At 37.8% G+C, this 17,870-nt stretch overlaps 2 protein-coding genes across 4 annotated transcripts; both read right to left on the bottom strand.

The window, feature by feature from the left end:
• Window positions 1-479: 479 nt before the first annotated feature.
• LOC113229420 lies at window positions 480-6,753 on the bottom strand. 3 transcript variants are annotated; one of them, XM_026462998.1, is made up of 5 exons: window positions 6,628-6,753; window positions 5,825-6,195; window positions 5,422-5,513; window positions 2,700-4,228; window positions 480-2,656 (listed from the first exon to the last, which is right to left on the bottom strand). In XM_026462998.1, exons 3-5 carry the CDS (start codon window positions 5,506-5,508, stop codon window positions 2,344-2,346), a joined length of 1,929 nt encoding a protein of 642 aa, XP_026318783.1. In that variant the 5' UTR covers window positions 5,509-5,513; window positions 5,825-6,195; window positions 6,628-6,753; the 3' UTR covers window positions 480-2,343. The 3 variants fall into 3 exon arrangements, with proteins under 3 accessions (XP_026318783.1, XP_026318784.1, XP_026318785.1); XM_026462999.1 differs by having other exon boundaries at window positions 480-4,228; XM_026463000.1 differs by lacking the exon at window positions 5,422-5,513.
• A 615-nt stretch (window positions 6,754-7,368) lies between these two features.
• LOC113229437 (mitochondrial proton/calcium exchanger protein) lies at window positions 7,369-17,529 on the bottom strand. The gene is made up of 7 exons (XM_026463021.1): window positions 17,470-17,529; window positions 15,756-16,978; window positions 14,745-15,009; window positions 12,045-12,192; window positions 9,643-9,916; window positions 9,303-9,479; window positions 7,369-8,382 (listed from the first exon to the last, which is right to left on the bottom strand). Exons 1-7 carry the CDS (start codon window positions 17,513-17,515, stop codon window positions 8,233-8,235), a joined length of 2,283 nt encoding a protein of 760 aa, XP_026318806.1. The 5' UTR covers window positions 17,516-17,529; the 3' UTR covers window positions 7,369-8,232.
• Window positions 17,530-17,870: the final 341 nt, after the last annotated feature.

Raw genomic sequence — 17,870 nt, 5'->3', positions numbered from 1 at the left:
TACCCGCTAAAGATGAATTAATCTACTGTTCCCACACAAGCGTTAACAATGAGATATAACAATTTCAGATGATGAAACTACCAACGGAATTAGATAACATAATGATAAACAATGGTAAAGAACTGAAAGTGTCTATACATTAATTTATACACAATATACTAAATATATACAATAGTAGCCTTTCAAATACAATTACCTGCAATGGCTTTTTTTTATATTTTTTTCTTTTGTGTTATATATACAAACAGAAGTAAATCACACTACAGAAAAATAAAATATATAAAACACGACATAAAGTAGCAAAGTTTGCACGAATATTAAAATTTTATATGAAATTGTAACAAGGCAAGGCTTTTAAATGAAATAAATAAGGTATGTGCGGGATGGTCCACAGTTGGCCGCGACGGCAAAACGCAGCCCTCAGCCTTCATGTGGCTCGCCTCAACTGTGTGTAACACCCGTCCGGTGACGGGAATTACGACCCCATATAAAATGAAAATATACGAAAATATAACATATACACTTCTTATGTTTTACATAAACTATAATACAGTTACGCCTATATGAACTGTTACAATCCATACTTGGAACTGTAAATTATGTTACAATTTACGTGCAGTCACTGTTTAAAATGATCTCGCGATGAGTCTCAAGCAGCGAGACATCTAGTAAATTGAAAAGAAAACATCCAAGATGCAAATGAATCGGCTCCGAGCAATTTAAACAGTGACGGCGAACTTTACTATCAAAGAGCACAATACAACACTTCTCCATCGTCACACTAGGGGGCGTCTGCCCCCGACTACCATTGTCCAGCTTCGTATAAAACTTTACACCTTTAATTACTACTACAGCCGGGCGTTGGGTCCGCACTCCGGTGCGCGACTGGCGCGGCCCGCTTTTGTCCCGCTGTCCTACTTTAAATTATGCGGCTACTCAATAAAATCGCCGCGTATAAAACTTAAAGACATATTGGACAAACCATTAAAACAAACCGTCCATTGCCTTCGAATAAAGTACTCTAACCACAGATAGTTGAGCTCACATCTCAGCCTAGCTTTGCTTTTACAAAGCGTCTACCAATGGATACGTCTTTTGCGAGACTTGCCTCCCAAAAATACACCCAGCGCTGGCCGGAGATGCGCCTCAATCTAACCCTCGCAACTCAAAAGTACACCCTCAAATTGTGTTAACAGAAAACAGAACAATTATCTTTAGATTATATAAAATTTTAATGAAATTTTGAATAGCCAGAAAACAAACGAAAAATAGTAACAAAAATAAAAATGTCCTGTCTACCTATGCTTTATATTAACATATTTTATTTAAACAATTTTTGGGACGATATTATTGTAAGAATTATATTAGAATCGTCCAAGTCGCTGATCATGGAATGCTGTCCCTCTTGTCGCGCTCAAATTAATGCATTCTGTTAAAAAGATCAAATCAAATTTCGTAATTGGAATAATTGAGAATTTTACAATACCTTTTCATAGGAATACCACAAAAAATACAGTAGATTAACATCAATCAATCTTCACCAAATGTGTTGATCATGTCGCTAGCGGCAGCATTCCAAACAGTGCTCTTACATTAATACGAAATCTCTACAAAGAAAACATTGAACTAAAGTTACATTATAATCCTCCGCAGAATATCTACAATCATTATAAGATATGTTAGCAGGTCTAGCCTTCTTCATATTTCTAATCCACCCGGAGAACAATAAATAAGGCTTTGCTAATGTTATCCTATATTTATTTATTGCTAACTTTTCATTCTAATGCCACTTGAAAAGATAAATATAGCCTTGAACCATATGCGCTTCCGTGGCGACATTGATTCAGACTTCAATGTGATTTCATATATATGCATATATTAATTCATATCTTTAAATGACAGTAATAAGTTCAATGGAGGCGAAATGTATAGTACAGAATAGTTGGGTAAGGTAATAACTAATTAAAGATCGCCTTGACACATTATTCACGTAACACTAATTGCAGTTCAAAGTTCTTAGGTTTTACAGGTGAGTTCATTCAATAACGCGCAAAGACGACGCCGATAAATAAACGACGACTACAGTTAAGTAAATATGTGTCAAAACGGCCCAACTTACGGGAGTAAATAACTATCGACTACTACCAACACCTTCTAACGACCGATCGACGAGATACACTCGAACGGCCAGATCTAGCGAACGCTCGGCCACAGTCGAACATTTCTGAGAAATTTATCGGTGAAAATTTGAATATAGAAAACACAACTCACGGAAAGCAATAATCCACGAGGATACGCCGGTCGGGCGTAACCGGGTTCACGTAGTCTTCGCGGAAAGGCGACTCACGACACAAATGTACAAGTCAATAAAATAAATTTCTCAGCGGGCGTTCGGCTAGCGCGTGAGCGGGCGGTCGAGCAGCGCGCAGCAGTGCAGGAAGCGAGCGTGCGGGTGCGGGCAGGGCGGGCCCTTGGCGCCGGCCGCGCCGCGCAGCGCCGTGCTGTGGCGGCGCTTGCGCTCGGCCGACACCAGCGCCTCCTCCACGTCGTCGGCGCGCGCGTACTCGGCGTGCGCGGCGCTGATGTCGGACAGCAGCTCCTCCCACTCGCGCGACAGCTCGTCGCTGGGGGCGCGCGGCGCGGGCGGCGGGGGCGCGCACTGGGCGCAGCCGCCCGGCGCGCCCCAGATGCTGGGCCGCATCTTCTTGGCGCCGCTGCACGCGCACGCCCAGGCGGCCGGCTCCTCCGTCTGCACGGCGGCGTCCAGCTGCCGCAGCGGGAAGCGCAAGCGGAAGCCCGGGTCGTCCAGGTCGGGGCAGCGCTGCGCCGCCGTGAGGTTCAGTCGCCCGTAGTCGATGCTCTTGCTGGCGCGGTACTCGAGGTAGCGCTCGAGGGAGCTCTCGAGGTACACGCCGCCGGACTCGCTGCGGTGGAACTCCACCGGGTCGAGGTCGCCGCGGATGTCGAACGTGTCGCCGTCGGCGTACGGCGCGGCGGCCTCGGCCTCGCGGCGGATGGGGCGGAAGTGCGTCCTCGTCGACGTGAGCAAGTCCTCGCGCTCGCGTGACGGTGAACGCGCGGGCTCCTCTGTCGGTTGCTTATCCACCACGTTTCCGAAAGTGATACGCTCGACCTTGTGACGACGCGGAGGCACCTCCACGAAGCCGCTGCGATCCCGACTGTGGTTGATCGCTGTAAACGAGCGCATCGTTTTTGCGACTGTCGACAGCGCGTCGTATATCTCCTCACCCTCATATAGCGAAAACGACTCAATTTCTCGAGGTTCGGTAGTGTCGGTTAAGTTCAGCGGCTTGAAGCGGTCGTGCAGAGCTTCAGCGATTTTTGAAGGCGACTCGGTGCGATCGGCCGTGGGAAAGCCGTCGTTAGACCATATACTTTCGGTGAGAGAAATTAGGCTGCACTTCTCGGCGGACGGATCGGCGAACAAATGATCGGAAGGCGATGATAGCAAATCTTGAAAATCAATTGGCAGGTCTTGGTACTCATCATCTGGCGTGTTTTGGTCCTTAGACCACAATGCCTCAATGCTACGATCAAACTTAGCCTCGAATTTCGCATACAACTCCTCTTCCATTGGTGTGAGAACCCTTGGCTTAAGATCTTCCTTGATGACCCAGTCACTGTCTAGATCAAGGCTATCATCCCAGTCCGGAACTAGGTTTTCGTTCATTTTCATTTTAACTTGCGTTATTTCTTTTATTTCGTCAGTGACTGTATTCTCGCAAGTTCCGTAACCTTCGTCGAGTGCTATAGCACGGATGAACTCCTTGACTGGGTCTTGGGTCTCCATGTCCCAGACTCCCTCATATGTTACCCACTCAGGCAGGCTCTCTTTGCTTTCAAATGATTTGCTGTAGCTGTTGCAGCGCTTCCTGTTCTTCTTTTGACCGTGATAAGAGTTACGACGTTCTTTGCCTGAGTACTTTTTGTTTTTAGGATTCCAATCTTTTGACATTGACAATTCACTTTGCATCTTGATGTTGGCTTCTGGTGCTGTTTTGCGACACCACGCTGGCGGCGGCAGGTAGTACTGCAGCGGAGACTCTTGGCCTTTCTTCAGAGCCGGAAAAGCAGCGTAATATCGTCGAACAGCCTCAGTGTGCTCTAAGGTACACGTGGGCATGCCTACTAGAGCCACGCTTTCGTGATCTTTGATGTCTTGAAGTCTTGTACAGAGTTGACCGACGACAGTGTTAAGATTAGATTCCTGAAACGAAATTAACAACTTTCATTTATTTATTAGGCTCTTACATGAAACTATGGAACTACAAATATAATAAACATTACTTTATTGAGCAACATTAGTTATCTTTTAGAAGATAAGATTGCTTATGAAACTCTGAATACCTATTATACTACATACTCTAAGATATTTAAAAAATGCCGACCAGGACTGACGACACACTTGCGATAGGTTTCTTTAGCGATTACGTATTTCGGGGATAAGACATTCTATTTCAACTTTATTCTTTACGCATTAATAGCCGTTTTAATTTGTCAAAATTTGTGGGATCACCTTTAACAAACTTTGTGCTCCTTGGTCTCTAAATACCACCTATGAGAAAATGTGATAAATGGTAATGTAATCCTATGGCTATGTGTAGCCAATTTTGTTAACATGTTAAACGCTTTATATAAACAAGAAAATTATTTTGGTGAAATAACAATGGCATTACAATGAAATAATAAGTAGAACTTCTATGTAGTACAATCAAAACAAAAACATACTTAACTACTTTATAGTGCAAAATAAATAAGACTGGGGCACATTATATAACAAAGAAGGGCAGAGAATAATGTTTTCAACTAATAATATTTTGTTATTTTGATTATTTCTAATGAAGATGTTATAATAAAGAAATACTATTAGTTTTTTAAACAGATCTTCTCCACAGCCCTCTGATATACTGGGTCCAACAGTTCCCATCAAAACTCAAGCTAAAATTATTAAGTCACAAATGATATGAACTATTCTACTTCAACCAGTAACAAATAGATACTTCCATTTGAAACACACAGCAATATTATACATAAAATTATTATGTAAATAAATAATAGGCAACTGAACAATGGAACAAAGGAGGAACACATACTCTCAAACTAATGTGCATTCAATGTAGGGAACTGAAAAACTTATAAATTGTGCAATATTTCATAGGCAACATACATAAAAAATCTGTATCTAAACAATTATAGTAGCCATTATTTTGAACATCACAAGAGGCACAAATAATTATTGTCCTTATTCTTTTTCAACAAGAAAAAGAAGAATAGACAGTTTCTCCTGTATCGTATAATATGTTCTTGAGTGAGCACAATGGCACTGCCGTTTAATTCATAGATACAGCTTCCTTCACTATATGCAACCTATGAATCAATACACGTAACAGATGCACAGACCTTTTTATAAGGATTCTTATAATGGTTTAAAGTCTTCATTTTGTTCCCACTGACACGGTCTCTTTCCAATGTTATTGAGCACTGCATATCCTCTTGATGCCAGAAAAAACCACAATTAGTTTAAGCAATAACTTTCACTAATTATAAATTGCATATTAATGTGAAAATGATTACTTAATCGTTTTTAAATAATTAGAGTATGTGATATTTGCTACAGCTGGCTCCTTACTCATTTTAGTCAACAACAAACAAAAAGTCAGAATGGATGTCCGAAGGGCAAAGGGGTTAATGACCTGTTTACCCATAATCTTGTCTCGACAGTCTGTGTGAGGTAGTCTTGATATTGGAAATTGCAATTTTATACTATTGTTATTATGTAGAGACTAGAATGATTGCAACTCACCTATGAGAAGTGTGTAGGTATCAGATGACAGAGTGTGGAGTCTGGGATTCTCTGGAAGTGGCAGGCCAGCAGGCGCACGCCTGGCTCCCTCTCTTGTGCTTACGCATCTTGCCCTTGATAGTATCTGTCGCTATCGAACACCAACATTGTGCTCGGAAATCGTAGGTCCATTTTTCAAATGCCTTGGGCCGTGTGATATAAATCGATCCTTTTTTTTGGATGCTTTTTTTACTAATACATCCTTAATTCTTTGGCCAGTTCTTTGCTAGTAGTTTAGTATCTTGTGATGCAGCGTTATTTCGCACTTATATTACATGCAATCGCATTGTCACTAGCTACAACTAAAGACGCACTTAGTGCACCCCTTACTTCTGAAATGCAAAGGAGTTATTTGTGGTTATGTATAACAGCATGTTGAAATGTTTTCAAACAAAGGTCATCGAAATCGCGAAGGCCATAGAACTTAGAAGAAAGCCATGCCCGTCTGTCTCGCCCGCGCTAAATGGGTCGATGGCGCCAAAACGTCATCGACTGATGGTAAGAAATAAATAAATATGTAGCACGGACGCGTAATTTACTATGAATCCGTTCAGCACCGTATCTTTTGTTATCAGGTAACAAAGATTCCGCGCATACCACAAATCTTTTACGAGAATTTTGTACTGAGTCATACTACAAGATTGCTTCGAAACGATGCAATTTCACAATAAGGCGACAGTGTTACATGATGCACTTTCACTGAGGACGCGGGGCGGACTTCCGCGTTGGCTAGTTGAATTAGTATACATCAACAAATAACTCACCTTTTACAGTTTATTGGGGTAAAATTTTCATGTTACAACTTTATACACACACTCCCCACATGAGAAAAAACATGGCAGCCGTAATGAGTGAGTGAGAGTCCAATTTTTATTATTTTGTGCAACTCCGTCAAAAGACAGAAATGACGTCTTTATCAACCAATCACTTGTCTTCGCGTTTCAAAATGTTCAAAGATGGCCGACGGAAAGCCCGTGATTATATTTTTGCGCGTCATGATACGTCGGATATTTCGATCTGTCATTCGATTGGATAACATTAAGAAGCTATGACCAATCAGAGCACTGTTTACTAAACCGGATGTAATACTTTCGCGCCATCTGCTGGCGCGAAATTTAAAAGAAGGGTCAGACCGTAATTTTTTTCCGAGTGGAGACAGCATGGGGTCCTGACGGAACAAAATAGTAGAATACTTTCACATAAGTGTTTAGCGACTGAATAAAAAATATCATCTTATTTATTCCCAAAACTCCAAGTTCAAAAAGTTGTTTCGGTAGCGAATTCTTAACTTGGTGTTATAATTATCATCAGATTCATGTTATGCTTTAATTAGGTCTAGGTCCTAGATTCCAGGATGTCTTTTTTCATGTCTGCAAGCAGCTTTTGCAAGTCTATAGGGTAAATTCTTATGTAACAGTAGTTAGCGGCATTAACATTATTCAGAGGAGACAAAATTAGGCTCAGAGGATAAATGAAACACGGCATTAAATACGATTTTTATATTTATTTCGGCACCTAATGCATCAGTTTGTTTGGTGCGCAGACCACAATCCACATTATTAAAATAACCAATTAACAGTAAAAAACCGTTCCGAAATTTTCTTTACAGGAACATAGACAGCGCAATAGCTATACTGATCGTTTTTAATGTTAAAAATGGTGTACAAACGAAAAGTTTAAGTTGAAATGTACAATATAAACAAAATAATATAAATTAACTATTACACAATGTAATGGTGGTTGTTGATAGCCTAGCTACATTAGATGCGCGACTCAGCGTTGTCTATGGGATAAATTGCACAGAAAATGATATCGTGTCGTGCCAAAGACAATAGTAATAATAACACAATGTTGCATTATCATGCAACAATGTTTTAATACTTAAAACCGTAACCCAAGTATAATCAGACCAAACATCGGGATATTACTAACTGGGTTTACTCAAAAACAAAAGCCGACCTCAACAATTTGTGCAAATATTAACAATAAAAAATAAAACTTACAACTGAATAGCGATCACAGAAATGCATAAATAATAAATCTCTCAAATAAAAACCGGATAAACAACAGAAGAATGAAAAAAAAACAACTTTGTACGGGACCGTAATAAGTATTATTTACATTATACGCGTTTGATTATTCAGTATTACAAAATGCTTATTGTCATTAGGGTTATAAAGTTATAGTAGTAGCGTAATGTCTACATAAGTATGCGTATATGTAGTATTAATAATGAAGTACTTTACACAGCAGCGACATGCCGACGTTCCCGATTTGTTAACAAACCAGAAAGAGCGTAAACTGCTAACGAATTAAAGAGACGAACCGACAAGGGTCAATATTTATTTACACATTAGCTAAGGTATCTATCAATGTGTGTCGGGTCGTTTACTAGACTCTTCTGGTTTGTTGGCGACAATGTCTTCGCTCTTGGGCAGTGGTCGTTGTTCTCCGAACTTCTCAACGGCCTTTTTCATTTCCCGCCTCTTCTGTGCCTCTCGGATTATGTCGAATAAACTCTGAAATAGTTTAGAAATTGTAACAAATCGTACCCTTATTGATAAAGTGATTAAATTCCAAACTTTCTGGGACACTAACAATATGAAAAGTTCGTGGAATTACATATATTTGCCAAGTTTTATTATTTAGTTAGTAGTTTTATTATTTAGTTTTTTATAGTTGCAATCGGTTACTGGAAAGTGCGTGATACCAGTTCATCCCCTACTTTACCACCCTTAGTGGAATATTTCCTTCAAATTTAAATGGGACCAATACTGAAGTTATCTCTTTCCAACAAAAAAATAATCATCAAATCGGTTCACAAATTCACAAATTATCGTTGTACATTAAAAAAAAATTTAAAAACACTAACTAAAATTACAGGTTTGTATTGAATCTACATGAAAAAGTTTTTAATAATTTTGATTTTTTCAATGACTGTGACATTTGTTATAAAATAAATGGACCTGTATAAAATCAATCTCCCTGACTAGCTTAATCATACCGAAATTTTTAAAAATGGACGTAATGTACGTTAATGCTTGTGACGGGTCTTGCTTAGTAGTCAACATATACAACCACATATTTCTTCCCACAGTCGGTAGTAAAACGACGACATGCGATAAACACGACATGTTTTCGTGGCTAGATCCCACAAAGTTCATGTCGTGTACAAGACGATTCTCATCTTTTCTATAGCACACACGTCGAATTTTTAAGCGTGTACACGCACCCTTAGCAAACACCCACGCACAATAAGAGTGTCGAGTTGCGGACACCAACCCGTTACACCATACCATAAAGAGGAAGCAAAGCACTTCGTGGTAATTAGTAGTATACCAATAACATAAGGATAGACTGTTTCAGACTTTCCTGTCAGACGAAATCCTGTGCAACTTTGTTCAGAGACGAATGAACAAATACCCAATGTTACACATACCTTGCCAGAAGTTTCACTAGTCTTGTCCTGTTCCTTGGCGGCTGAAGCGGCTTTGTTCAGCGCCTTTTGAATTTTGCTCTCCACCTCGAGAATTTCTTCCTTGTCCAACAGCTCAATCAGCTCAGACATTTGCTTCTCCGAGAGGTGTACGTGTTCGTTGCCTACTATCTCTAATATCTGTAATGTGGTAAACACCAATGTGATTTTTTTATATATATAACAACGTACAGACAGACAGTCCACCTCAATAAAGGTGGTTAGCAGCCCTATTGAATTATTGCTCCATGATACAATACACACACTTCCCGTCCTTTTCCAATTTAAATATTAAACTACTGACCTTCAAAACATCATCAATTTTGAGTTGACCATCGAAGTCATCATCCAGCCTTCCAAGTACATCTTGAATCAATCTGAGTTTAGCCTCGTCAGGTACTTTCTGAAGGCTCTTTATGGAATGCATCAATTCGTCGATGTGGATTAATTTCTCCTTGGCCTTCTGTGGTTCAGAGCTGGCTTGTTCTAAGGTGGATTTTAGAGCTTTCTCCTTAGATTCTAGTTCGACAAGGGCCGCATCCAATTTGCTTATCATGTTATTCACTGCGCGGTATAACCTGGAAAACATTATTGGTAAATATTAGAGTTAAACAAAATATTGAATAAAAGTTAGAACTGGCTTTTAAAAAATTACTCAAAAATATACATTGGTTACCCGCCACATACAATGATTACTTACGAAGCTATGCCTCATTGATCTATTGGAAACGTTACGGTGGCAAGATACATATGCCTGAAAGCATTATCATCCTTTTGGCTTCACTGTACTTCATGTACAAATAAACTAAAGTCACAATTACAGAATTTTTGTAGAGACCACAGAAATCCATACATAATAATAATATGCCAGACTACACCATAATTGCCTTCAAATTAAGGAATAATAAGAAATAAACATTTATCATTTAGTAGTAGAAGCTGTATAATAAATAACCTTTAGTGTAAAAATTTTGTTCCACAATAGGCACACCCCGGACACACCATACAACAGTCGAAAATTATTTACCTATTACTACTACATTCAGCAAGGCGCTATCTGCACACGCGCAAATGTGTGGGTAACTTTATTAATACCTAATACCCATAACTTTCTTGCATTATTACGTTACGTGATCAGAGTGGCAACATAGCGAAAATGCTAACGCGAATCTGTCATCTATGATTCTACTAATAGAATCCAAAATCCAAATAATTACACATTTTTATTATGTATTTATATCGACATAATATCATATTTTTCATTAATTCACTAACTAGAGAAATATTGAAGATTTATTTAAAAAATATTTTAAAAGCCCTTAAAATGTTATATTTTGGACATGTACATTTAATTAAATAAGGTAACTAATATATTTGAAATTGGGTGTCCAAGTCGATCATCATTATTTAGTTAATAATTAGGTAGATTCACTACTTACGTAATATTTATCGGCAATACAAATTGAAAATTCGAGAACCCTTGTCTACGACGTCATGGCGCCTCATTATATTGATATAATAAATCAGTATTTTTTATACATACATATATTACTCTGCAGTAAATAAATGAAGAAAACAATAACTGAATGAGTCCCAGACATTGACTTACAATTATAGTCCCAGACAACATTTTTTATGCTTACTTCGTTTCATCTTTCGAAAAATGATGATAAACAGCCGTACACAGCACAATTCACGGCCATTATAAATAGTAATGTAAAATAATGTTTTATATTAACGTACAAGTTTCGTAATGAATAAATGAAAACGATATTCAAATATCAAAGCCGTCTTCGCGCGAAAACGGGTCGCCGGCATATCAACCCGAATCTTATTATAGAAGCGTATACGGTAGAAGACAATCCCCTTAAATTAATTAGCAACTTAGTGAAGACGACAGCCACGACAGCCAGTCTGTATTTTTTCTTCATATTAATGTACAGCCACGCTAATGTAAGAGTATCAATTTGACACTCTTGAGACGACAATATATTATCAATAAGTTCTTTGCTCCTAAATTTTCGATACTGTGTACTATAGATGAGATGAACTTCGTTAGAAAAAACAAATTGCATTTGATATACATTTTGCTGTTGCTTATCAACCTGCGTTGAAACTACATAATAAGCCGTTCAACCGAAGTCTAACTTTGATAGATGTATGATCTCATACTAATCGTTTGTCATTAAGTCATTATAAATGTTTGGCGAGAGATAAGATAATGTGATATTGTTGCTAAATGCATAACCGACGCTTGGCGTGGTAAGATAGTAACTGATTATATTTTTACTTCCGCTTTTTTGTGGACTTTCATTAAAATTTGTGCAGTAAATGAGTATAATAAGATTTTCATTGTTTATAATCTGATATGATTATTTTTTATCATTATTCTCTGTATGTTTTTAGTGGTCATTTAGACTTTCCTGCAGAAAAAATATGATAACAAACCACACCGAGCTGAAAAGAAAACGTAGGAAACTTTCCACGTGTTGAAATAAGAGCTAGTAATAAATACCACTTATCACCTATTCCGCTAGTAATCTCCAATGTGTGGTTTGATACAAGATTTAGTTTCGAATAACAACCTGACCTTACACAACCCGTATTTGTATAGGGTAGGCTCTGTCAGTGCCAGCAGCACCTGCAGGAAGAATTCCGGAACAGTACCTAAAAACTAGACAATAAAGGAAATAAATGTAACCATACCTGCGAGCACCCTTAGTCAGCTTAATATCGGCTTGTTTAGTCTTGACAATCTCCTGCATCTCTTCGACATCTTCGCTATACTCCGACAGCTCCGCCTTCAACTCTTGTATACTCTCCTTCTCTAGCAATAAGGACTTCTTTTGCTCAGCTGTAAAAGAAGTTATTTTTTTAATAATAGGCGATAGCTGTAGGTGTCGCAATTACCGTTATTACACTTATTACTTATATTAAAACCGGTATTTCCGGTACTAAACTTAAAATTTCAACTCGCTTATTATCAAATGTAAGCAAATTACACTTCAAATAATAATTATCATGGCGCTGCTCTATTAAATGCCAAAAATAATGTATTGTTTCTGTCTTTCGCATTAACTTTACAAGCGTTACAATACTTTAATCAATATTCAAAAATCAAAATTCCCGTCAATCTAACAAAACAATTCCATCAGGTAGGATTGTACACAAATGTTAGGTCAACTTAAATTAAAAAAGTTCATAAAACGCCAATTCACCTTAGAATAATAAAAATAATATTTCAGGCAATAACACCAGACATGAGGGGTACTCATATTTGGTATAATAGTAACAATATGAACTCTGAAGGCACCACAGTTATTAAACTATATTACCTGAAGAAAATAATTACGTTTTTGTGTAACATTTAAGGCCTTGATGCACACTTGTATTATTCATAGCCTTTGACCTTGAATTAATTATCATGATAGGCAAACACTATTACAATTATGCTTCATGCATTAATTTAGCTGAATTGTACATATAATAATACTGTGCAGGTACCTCTTCTACAATACCATTATAATTAATTAAAGAAAAAATACATAAGGCGATTAGTTGCTTGTTGATTAGTTACAGAGATATATTCTGCCCTATGATAGGCAGTGTACCAATAGAGATGTTAACAGTACCTTTGCGAATATTGCTGCATTTATATTTTAGTATAATTATGATTTTAACGTGAAGCTATATACAGCTTTTAAATCTGGAACTGTTTTTATCATTATTACATTTTAGTTAAGCTAGTGGTGTAAAAATCGTTTTATTTCTGTTTGATAGATATTGTGTACATACATTGATATATAAGATACAAGATAAGCTTATCAATGTATTGGATAAAGTGATCTATTTTAGTGTAGTTCCTAAAGGCAACAAAATGATGATTCTTTATTTGTCTCACTGTACAATTTTATTTGTAATCAAAACCTTAAACGGGAAAGTAAAAAATGATTTTGATTTATATGAATTTTTTATTTTATTTAATGAAACCAAGTGACGGAACGAAAAAGTCGTGCGCCTGGTGGCAAGCGACACGCCTGTCCAGGACAGTTGCAATACCACTCAGAGCGTCAAATCGCAAAGATTTGAGGGGCTCTGTCACCACATGCATCACCTTGAGACATAAGTTGACAAGTCCCATGTGCCTATAATTTCACCAGCACCTTACTCTTAAAAACCGGAAAGCAGTAATGTTTATATAACTGTTTGGCAGCAGAAATAAGCAAGTGGACAGTACTTCTCTGAACGAACTCTTTTATGAGGAGCTCTACTGGTACTAGAATTGTGTTTTGAAAGTGGTCTACAACATCCCCCAGCAGTCCACTCTTGCAAACAAGATGCCCATGGCAGTGAAAAAGAAAAGTGCATGCATGCAACGTTAATGGGATTGGGGTTCCACAAAAGTGGGTTTGTTCAAGCAAGTGGTGACCAAAATTTTGACTATGCCTAAATGGAATTAATCACATTACAGTGATAGTACATATATGTATACAGTCACATAATACTTTTTATAGACACATACATTGCCTATGATGTAATATTTATGTTGTATCCAATTTCTATAACACAAGTGCAATGTGTGATGTTGTGTAATATTTATTATTTAAACATTTCACAACAAACAAAGTTAGATAATGGTAAACTTAACCTGAGTTTTTAAATGTAAACTTAACATGAGTTTTTTTAAAGTTCTCGCTATACAATTAAACAAAGTGAGTAAGCGTAAGAGTAAGTGAGTAAATATTAGGTAATCTGTGGTAGCACTGTCAGCTGTAAAAAAAAACATTTGGAATTGATGTTTTTGTAAAAAAAATATCCATATTAAACAGGCAGGGGGTTTATGCAAAACAGAAAATATTGGCATGTGGTCTACATGACAAAAGTTTGAGTCTATGCTATGAATTAACCCTTGCACGTCTAACAGATAAAAGTAAGTGCCAGGTTACAGTCGACCATGCAGACGGCACAGTAGGCCCAGTACAGGTCAGCAAACTTCAAGTTACCTTGAATGGATGATCTTGAACTTTAGATGGACTGAAGTGAAATGTAAAGATGGATTGGTGCCAATTTCTATAACGTAAGAGCAGCAGTCGTGCCAGACGCTGAGCCGGCGCGTTTGTCAACGATGTCAGTGTCATTTCTACATAATTTTTTGTAAAACACGTCACCTAATGTAGCTAAATAAGTGACGCTATCACTTTGATTTTAAAGGGCATTGACCATGAGTTAATTTTTTAAATCTTAGAATATTGCCTACACTTTTTACATTTAAAGAATGAGAAAATACATACATTTATATAAACAAGAGAAATATATTATTTCTCAATTACAGTGAACAAAACGTGTACAAATTTAATGCAAGAGATTCTGTAGTATTATTTCTGTGGTTAAGCAACAAAATCTTACCCAATTTTTCTAAAGCATCCTCAATAACTTCAATGTCCTTTCCTGATAGGCCATCTTCAGTTTTGGGCTTCGGTGTATCTGTTGTCAGGACAGGGGCAGGGTCTGCCATCAGAGGGACATCATCGAAGATAGGAGCTTTGTCTTTCAGTTCCTCTTTTTCTCGTAGCTTAGCTTCGAGTAACTGCTTCTCCCTTTCGGCTTCTTGCATCTCTTTCTTCTCTTCCTTGATCTTCTCTTGTTCAAGTTTGATCACATCAGCTTTAGCCTGGAAATTATTTCATACATTTTCACATTGTAGTACACATACAAATTCAAAACAGATGAATTGTTATAAACCATTAATATTTTAGTTCCATAATGTGTGTCTATTAAAGGTCAGTCTTGCAGTTAAACAGGAAAAGTAAGTAATACCCATCATACTATGTCTACACTAGGTGGTTATCATCTTGTCATTGAATTCATACATCCTCCTGAATACAAAATATCAATTAGTGTACCCTAAATAAGTAACAGTAGCAGTCAGTAGATATAGAAAATGAACATTTGTGATACTAATGACCTTTTTACTTAATTGCATAGTGGTCAATGGTCTTGAACATCCAAAGGTGCTGATAACTGCTTACAGTATTAAACTCTGTAGAGAATGCACTAGGCAGAAATGGTATCAGAACGATTAGAACTTTACTAGGGCACTGTGGCTTGAATAGGCACTTGTCCAATCTTGGGCAGAGAGAGTGCGTAGAGGGTGTAGATTCTGCTATGAGGCAGAAGAAAATACTATGCAGCTCCTTACCCAATGCTGCCCCTTGATGGGCGTGGAAACTCCATACTCGGAAGGCACAGGCCAAACCAGAGGACATCAAAACAGTTGAAGCCAGGAGAATCCTTCAGTTTTTTAACACTGTTGGTCTTGGCTCATCAATCAATTAGCGGTTCCCGTGATACGCGAGTTACATAGATCCATAATGAAGCCAGCACTAATAATAATAATGTAAAAGAGTGCAATCATACCTTGAAATCAAGTTTGCCTTCTAACTCTCCAATAGCAGCCTTTGTCTGTGTAGCAACTTGTTCAGGCAAAGCAGATATAGTCGCCTTGAGTTTGTAGGTTGTAGGAACATGGTCCGGCACCATAAGCGCTCGTGAGAGTAGCAGTAGTGAGGGTGGCACTTTCTCGTTTAGTGATAAATCCAACCAATTCCTCAGTTCCTTCCTCATTCGCTCCTCAGACACACCATATGCCCTCATACCGCGATTCTTGCATGCCTGCTGCAACTCACTGACGTTTAAACTATCTACACCCTCTTTTGCTATCGTCTTGTCATCTGCTTTCAAGGATCGAAGTTTCATCTTCAAATTAAACCGTAACATAGCACTTGTACCAATAGATGATGTATTCAGTACTCTACACAGTGCAATCAAATGCGGTCTCTGTAAAGAATCCAAGGTAATGTCATCCTCAAACAACTTGGAGAACTTCATAATCTCCTCACTAGTTGCAACATCTCCCGACGTCCTTATTTTATTAAAGAACTGTGAAAACTCCTTAGCAAGTTGTGAATGTCTATTACTTGCTTGAGGAGCCATTTGGTCCAAAGTCTCTTGGAAAAACTTTGCCATTTCAAGTTTCACTTTTAAATGTTGCTTGAGTTTAGCATCCTTTTGATCTTTGCTCTCAAAAGTGGATGGTAACATGTTTGGAAACAGTTTAATAAAAATTGGAAGAGTAAACTCCAAAAATGGGACAATAATGAAGATTATAAATGGTACCATCCTGAATATATCACCTATAGTGGTCACCAACAGTTTGTGCTCCCTACGTGTTAAAGACACTCCTCTCAATATTTTAAATAGAAGAGGGATGGATATCCTTATTTCAAGGACAAATAGTCTAAAGCCATGGTAGTAATGTCTAAGCTCGTCCATGATTCTTTCCTTTAAACTCTTCTTCTGTACTACTTTTTTCACACCCTTTTCTTTTTCCTCTATATCCTTCTTGATGGTTTCAACAGCGGCTTCAACTTTTGACGATGGTTTAAGAGGTTGTTTGTCATTGAAATATTGGCTTGTTGAAAAAACTCTGAAATGGGCCTGGTTGTATAATGTGTAATTGTAGAAAGGCTTCTGAGTGATATCATGGCGTAGTCCGACAGGCTGAGCTGTGTAGTACGATAATGACCTTGACAGGGCTATGTATGGAAAATTTTGATATTGTTTGGTCTCCCACAGCAAGGCTAGAATAGAAAGAAAATATAGATTATAATAATAAAAATGGAACTGACTGCCTAGTTTCTGAAAACAAGGCACTCAATTTCACGGTATTAGTGTGCAATTTTAGTTACACTAAGGAATATTGAACAGGTAAAAATGTTTAATAATGTCAAGTAAGTGCATAAAATCCAAGGCAAGTTTTGTAGGTAAGAAACTAATTCCAGGGAAATATAATGTGAGTGGTTAAACATAACTATTTCTGGTTATTGCAATAAACATTCGGCAAGTTACATCAACCATGTGATGATCGTGGTATTATAAACAAAGGGGCACAGCGCCACAGGTTCACTTTCACATTCACATTTGTGTGATTACGATCAACCAAGCATATCGGTTATTATAAACACCGTTACATAAATAATTTTCACGATGAAGTCATGAAATAATCAATCAAAGATCGTCGATTCTAGGGGTTAGAAATATGAAATGTTTACAGAAACATTAAAGCACTTACTTGATTTTTTTATACACCGATAATTATTCAGTATTAATCTGTTCATCTTGAATGTTACAATGGTTCTCTATCCCGAAAAAAACGGTAAAAAATTTACGAAAACAAAATCAACCTTCTCACACCATGACAGACAGACATGACAAAACGAACCAGGGTTGCCAAACTTTTGCGAAGTTAATTCGCCAATTTATGTGTGTTAAGTAGTCGATATTCGCCCAAGCCATAAAATCCCTAAAAATCAAGGAAAACAATTCTACAATTCTGCTTGCTGCCGAATATAGGGGAATATATATGAACTCTCTTATTTCCCTAATTCCCCACAAGTAGAAATACTCAAACCCCCAAATGAGTTATTTTACAACTCCATTCCTTACAAAATCCCCAATCAAATTTGTAATTCC

This window comes from Hyposmocoma kahamanoa, unplaced genomic scaffold (genome assembly GCF_003589595.1).
Source record: "Hyposmocoma kahamanoa isolate Upper Pololo Valley unplaced genomic scaffold, ASM358959v1 62, whole genome shotgun sequence".
NCBI classification, from domain to species: Eukaryota; Metazoa; Arthropoda; class Insecta; order Lepidoptera; family Cosmopterigidae; genus Hyposmocoma; species Hyposmocoma kahamanoa.
Note: the sequence above shows the minus strand (reverse complement) of the source record. Positions and strands in the feature narration are given on the sequence as shown.

What these genes read in the sequence shown, in the direction of transcription:
- LOC113229420 (XM_026462998.1), bottom strand. Translation starts at nt 5,508, where the DNA reads ATGCAGTGCTCAATAACATTGGAAAGAGACCGTGTCAGTGGGAACAAA. An exon ending in ATAAGAATCCTTATAAAAAG is followed by an intron (nt 4,229 to 5,421) that starts GTCTGTGCATCT and finishes ATTTCGTTTCAG; the next exon opens with GAATCTAATCTTAACACTGT. An exon ending in TGCAGCGGCGCCAAGAAGAT is followed by an intron (nt 2,657 to 2,699) that starts GCGGCCCAGCAT and finishes TGCGCCCAGTGC; the next exon opens with GCGCCCCCGCCGCCCGCGCC.
- LOC113229437 (XM_026463021.1), bottom strand. Translation starts at nt 17,515, where the DNA reads ATGAACAGATTAATACTGAATAATTATCGGTGTATAAAAAAATCAA. An exon ending in AAGGCAAACTTGATTTCAAG is followed by an intron (nt 15,010 to 15,755) that starts GTATGATTGCAC and finishes AATAATTTCCAG; the next exon opens with GCTAAAGCTGATGTGATCAA. An exon ending in GGATGCTTTAGAAAAATTGG is followed by an intron (nt 12,193 to 14,744) that starts GTAAGATTTTGT and finishes CTTCTTTTACAG; the next exon opens with CTGAGCAAAAGAAGTCCTTA.